Genomic DNA, 4676 nt, shown 5'->3' on the forward strand with positions numbered 1-4676 from the left:
TGGTATTCATCACTGAGGATCTCTCCTGTAGCCTTAACACCACACCTGGTCAAAAAAGCTCTGCAGAGGATGCATGTCCTCAACAAGCAGGAGCGAGTAAACGCCCCTTCCTCCATCCTTAGTATGGTTCACTGTGTGACTGTAGAAAGCCTCCTACCAAGCTGCATCACATCTTAGTAAAAAAGCTAGTGCAACTGACAGGTAGACACTGTAATCTACAGAGAGAAAAGGTGCAAGTCAACCAAGTCTTACTTCCCTCCTCTGTTCTAATTTTCAAGTTGAGATGTCAGAAATAAGTTGCATGCGAACCTTTTTAGATCACATCTGTCATTTAGCAAAAGGAGTAGCCTGGATAATGTTGAAGCCGTCTCTGCTTCCCCGGGTCCGTTGATTTGGGTACAGGTTTCAAAGAGTGAAATAAACACAAGTACAATCTACTTATGTTCGCCTCTGCAGAGTGAGAGATGGAGTGCCAAGCAGCTGCAAACCCAACTCTGATCAACTCTTGCTTTCAGCTCGTTTTATTCAGTCTCAAGGGTGTGTTCAACATATACATATATCATGTCACACATGTATAACATAACATTTCCTTATGTCCAAATATGGAGTATTTCTAGTTGTTTTCTAATAACAAGCTTGCCTTGTCTTGTCTCGGCCTTCCTTATCCTCCACTTGTTTACGACCTTGGACTCTCTCTATCCTGTACTCCCTTGTCATTCACCAATTTATGCCCTTGCGCTCTCTGTGGTTCTCACTCCCTATGTTTTCACTCCCCTAGGACCCTTCTATGCTTCACTCCCTAAGCTTGACCCCCTATTTCCACACATTCCAGTTACACACATAGATAGTTTATATTCTTCAATAAAAATATTGCTTTAGAGCTGTGGCCCCAGACAGTAAAATGTGTTGCCTGCGTTCTGTTGATTGTTTTAAGAAGCAGCTGAAGACTCATTTATTCAGACTGAATTTTAACTAGTTTTATGCTGTATGATGTTATGTCTTTTTTTATGTTTTTATCTCATTTTTTATGCTTGTTATATGCTTGTTATTTTAAAGGTTCAAGTTGGTTCAAGAAATGTCAAATATGCATTTTCTCTGTGCAGTCATATAGACTGTTTCCCTTCTATATATTTTTATAACAAGAACAACAACCTTTAACTTTTAGATATGAACTGAACATATTTTAAAAAACAAAAGTAAGCTTAATTTCCTGTTTACTGAATTCTTATTTAACAACAGATTTCGTGTCTTTACATTTTTATTTGTGTTATATGGATGGAAATAAAAGATGTTTGTATCATGTGAACATTAAATAGGAATATAGTCTTTGGTTCCTATGGCTAATTTTATGGCATCATTCCAACTGAAATCTAAATGATTATTAATAAATAAAGCATTATGGTATAACAAAAAAACATTTTAAATTTATTTCACTCACTAAAACAGCAACATTTTGTTTTTGTGTGAACTATATTTATCATTCCTAAAACTTGCTGCGTCCGCCTGTGACAAACTCAGTTTCACAGTGCTCATATACTTCTGTTTTTGCTGCAGACAGGAAGTCAATAAACTAATCAGTATTTGTCAAAGCAATGGAGGAAATTTATGCGAATGTTGATCCTGTTAAACCTGTCAGCCAAATTCTTACTCCAAGCAACAGAGGTAAGAATGACCTGGGAAAGAAAAGTATTAATGGATATTATTATTATGCAGTAAAAATGTATGGTTGAAATGTATTTCCTTTGTTAAGATTCTAGCAGCTCCAAGAAGAAGATCTATTTGGTTGTTCTTATCTCTCTGGGACTCCTGAATGTTCTCCTGCTGACTGGACTCATCAGCCTTGGTGTCCATTGTGAGTCTCTAAAGTTAAATTTACATATTTGATTAGGCTTAAAGAAATGTTTTTTGCTTTTGTGAAATAAAATACCTTGATTTTTTTTAGCTCGTGATGTAGGCAGTTTGGCTGCAGGTCTCTCCAACATCAAAGACAATCTGACTGATCGTCTACAGGCCAGCAATGACCAGCTGAGTTTCATGACTGAACAAAGAGACCTGCTGAAAGCAAACCTTACAGAAATGTCCAAAGAACTGATCAGACTTCAGAGTTTGTCCAAGAAAAGTAAGTCCTCAGATAGTTATGAGAACACCTCTTAGTAATTTCTTATGCTGCACGCTTTGGTTATAGTACTATTCTGCATCTCGTCTCGTTTAATCTGCAGGTTTTAAAACAATTTGTTTCTTTCTGCATTGACACAGCGATAAAATTATAATTTCTCTTTTTGGGTGTTACTTTTAGAAAAAACATGTTCTGCAGGATGGAGTATGTTCGGCTGTTCCTGTTACTATCTCTCTACAAGCTCTGGCTCCTGGGATGAAGGCAGAAAGGACTGCGGGAACAGAGGAGGAGATCTGTTGGTGATAGACAGCGCCGACGAACAGGTGATGTGGTCTACTGGGGTAAAACTACTGATTTGTATTTGCAACTCAAATGTACTTTTTTCATGTTTTTATCAAAAAATATATATTACAACAGTGCTTCGATTATGCTTTCACTTTTTTATGCAATACACAGACTTAGCATACTTTGTAGGTGTCCTGATATTTAGCCTTCATGCTAAAACAAAAGAAAACCTGCAGCAATTGAAATAAAATTTATTTGCTCATAAAAAGTGAATCTGGCTGGAATGTTTCCCTTATTTCAACCAGTCATTTGGATTTTTATCTAAGATTTTCAGAACACTAATACAATCATTCCTGTAGGGGGCAATCAAACCTTTGAGAATATATCTAGATAAAACTGATAAACTGCACATCCTGTGTTGTGATTAAAAACTAAAAACAATGTTTTTATACGTTAACATTTGACAGAAATATGTGTCTGCATTGACTAAAAAATCCGTTTGGATTGGTTTGAACGACAAAGACACTGAGGGTTCCTGGAAGTGGGTTGATGGAAGTTCTCCAAGTTTCACGTAAGTGTCGTCCCTTCAGAGAGGTTGGTTTACTTCTGTCCACACCATCTCTGCAACATTCAAACTAATTGTGCAAATGTATAACATTTAAAAGAAATATATAGAAATCTTTTAGCAAGACACAACTTGAAAAAGTTTTGTCTCTCAGGGGCCCACCCCAACAAAGTCCATTGGCAGTATGGGACATTGCAAACTATAATTGTTTCAGTTGTAAACGATAAAGTCTGGAATGACACCCTCATTTACAATGTTCCAGGTACTGGTCAACAGCTCAACCTGATAATGGTGGTGAAGACTCACAGTGGGGAGAGGAGGACTGTGCAAATATCCTAAGCAGTGATCCAAGGCTCTGGAATGATCTTTCATGTTCTGTCTCTATGCAGTGGATCTGTGAAAAAGTACCAACTAAAGTGTAGTAAAAATATGAATAACTTTTATAGAACTGTTGTTGGGTTTGAGTTTTGATTCTAGTTTCCACTGTTCTCTTTTTATTTTACAGTGTCTTACTGGCAGCTCTGTTGATAGTAAAGTTACTGTAGCCACCAGTGCTCTAGTTAAATACTCACAACAGGACTACCTGTAAACTACTGCCACGTGGTTAACAGTGGTACCATACTGGCCACAGTGCTGCCAGTAAGGCACTGGAGATACTAGAATTCAAGAAAAAATAAAATAGAAATCATTGCTACTTTGCTGTATTTGTGTCTTGTGTCAGGAATGAACAGCACCACAAAATAGTAATTCCCAAGATACTACTTTGGAAAGCTTTCATGACTAACTAACTAATTAACTAAACAAATGAATAACTAAATAATAAAAACGAGATCCCATTCCAACTTGAATAATTTCGAAATATTGCAGTAAATCAGCTTCTGTTCAGTTTGTACTATGTTATCATGCATGTGTACTATAATCTTATATCAATTCCATAATACTTGTATAAATAGTGTAACGTTCTGTTAGTGTGTCTCAGTTTCCTCGTCAAAAAGGAGGAGAAAATGAGTCAAATCAAACTTAGAAAGTTTCACAAAATGAACTTACCCCAGCTTGTTGCACCATAATTAACTGCAGAGACAAAAAACCATGAGAAAACCGGACCTCTCACTGTGATTGGTTGAGTCTGTTGCCCTGACAACCCAAGAGACCAATCATTCTCCTTCCTCCTTCCATGACCCCTGGTCACCCCTCCCCTCCTCTCTCACTCTGCTCTCACGTGTAAGAATTATGATTATTGATTAATTAGTTGTTAGGTATTATTTAGTCCACTCAGAGGCAAGAACGATACAGTCAATTTTACTTGCAAGGGTAGCTCTGCAGTACAGACTACAAAGTGTTGGCACCCCTCTCTCTTCATTTATACATGCTGGTTCACACACAGTTCAACAAACATTCAGGGTGTGTGTGTGTGTGTGTGTGTGTGTGTGTGTGTGTGTGTGTGTGTGTGTGTGTGTGTGTGTGAGGTCAGAAAGGTTAGGGTTCATGTGTCTTGATTTTAAACAGAGAGGGAGTGAGGACTTGGTAATCATAACTCATTCATCCCCCACATATTCCTTTCTGTGGCATGTAGGAGGGAAAAGCACTTAGAGCAGACATGAGTGATAAACAATACAAACGTTTTCAAACCCTAACATTAGTATTTATCAAAAATTATAATTAGAAATCATAATTCAGGAAAATAATTTTTAACCAAAATCATTACTTAAA

At 37.2% G+C, this 4676-nt stretch overlaps 1 protein-coding gene across 2 annotated transcripts; it reads left to right on the forward strand.

Moving 5' to 3' along the window:
- The first annotated feature begins 1501 nt into the window (after positions 1–1501).
- On the forward strand, positions 1502–3660 carry LOC124871811 (C-type lectin domain family 4 member E-like). 2 transcript variants are annotated; one of them, XR_007039120.1, is made up of 6 exons: positions 1502–1662; positions 1751–1852; positions 1943–2123; positions 2297–2439; positions 2869–2972; positions 3229–3660. XR_007039120.1 is itself a non-coding variant. In XM_047371381.1 (6 exons), exons 1-6 carry the CDS (start codon positions 1593–1595, stop codon positions 3386–3388), a joined length of 756 nt encoding a protein of 251 aa, XP_047227337.1. In that variant the 5' UTR covers positions 1516–1592; the 3' UTR covers positions 3389–3660. The 2 variants fall into 2 exon arrangements, 1 of the variants encoding a protein (XP_047227337.1); XM_047371381.1 differs by having other exon boundaries at positions 1516–1662; positions 1943–2119.
- The last annotated feature ends 1016 nt before the right edge of the window (positions 3661–4676 follow it).

The sequence above is a fragment of the Girardinichthys multiradiatus genome, chromosome 7 (assembly GCF_021462225.1).
Source record: "Girardinichthys multiradiatus isolate DD_20200921_A chromosome 7, DD_fGirMul_XY1, whole genome shotgun sequence".
Taxonomy (NCBI): domain Eukaryota; kingdom Metazoa; phylum Chordata; class Actinopteri; order Cyprinodontiformes; family Goodeidae; genus Girardinichthys; species Girardinichthys multiradiatus.

Coding starts and splice junctions, on each gene's coding strand:
- LOC124871811 (XM_047371381.1), top strand. CDS start 1,593: ATGGAGGAAATTTATGCGAATGTTGATCCTGTTAAACCTGTCAGCCAA. Junction 2,120..2,296: donor TCAGAGTTTGTCCAAGAAAA/GTAAGTCCTCAG, acceptor TGTTACTTTTAG/AAAAAACATGTTCTGCAGGA. Junction 2,973..3,228: donor GGAAGTTCTCCAAGTTTCAC/GTAAGTGTCGTC, acceptor ACAATGTTCCAG/GTACTGGTCAACAGCTCAAC.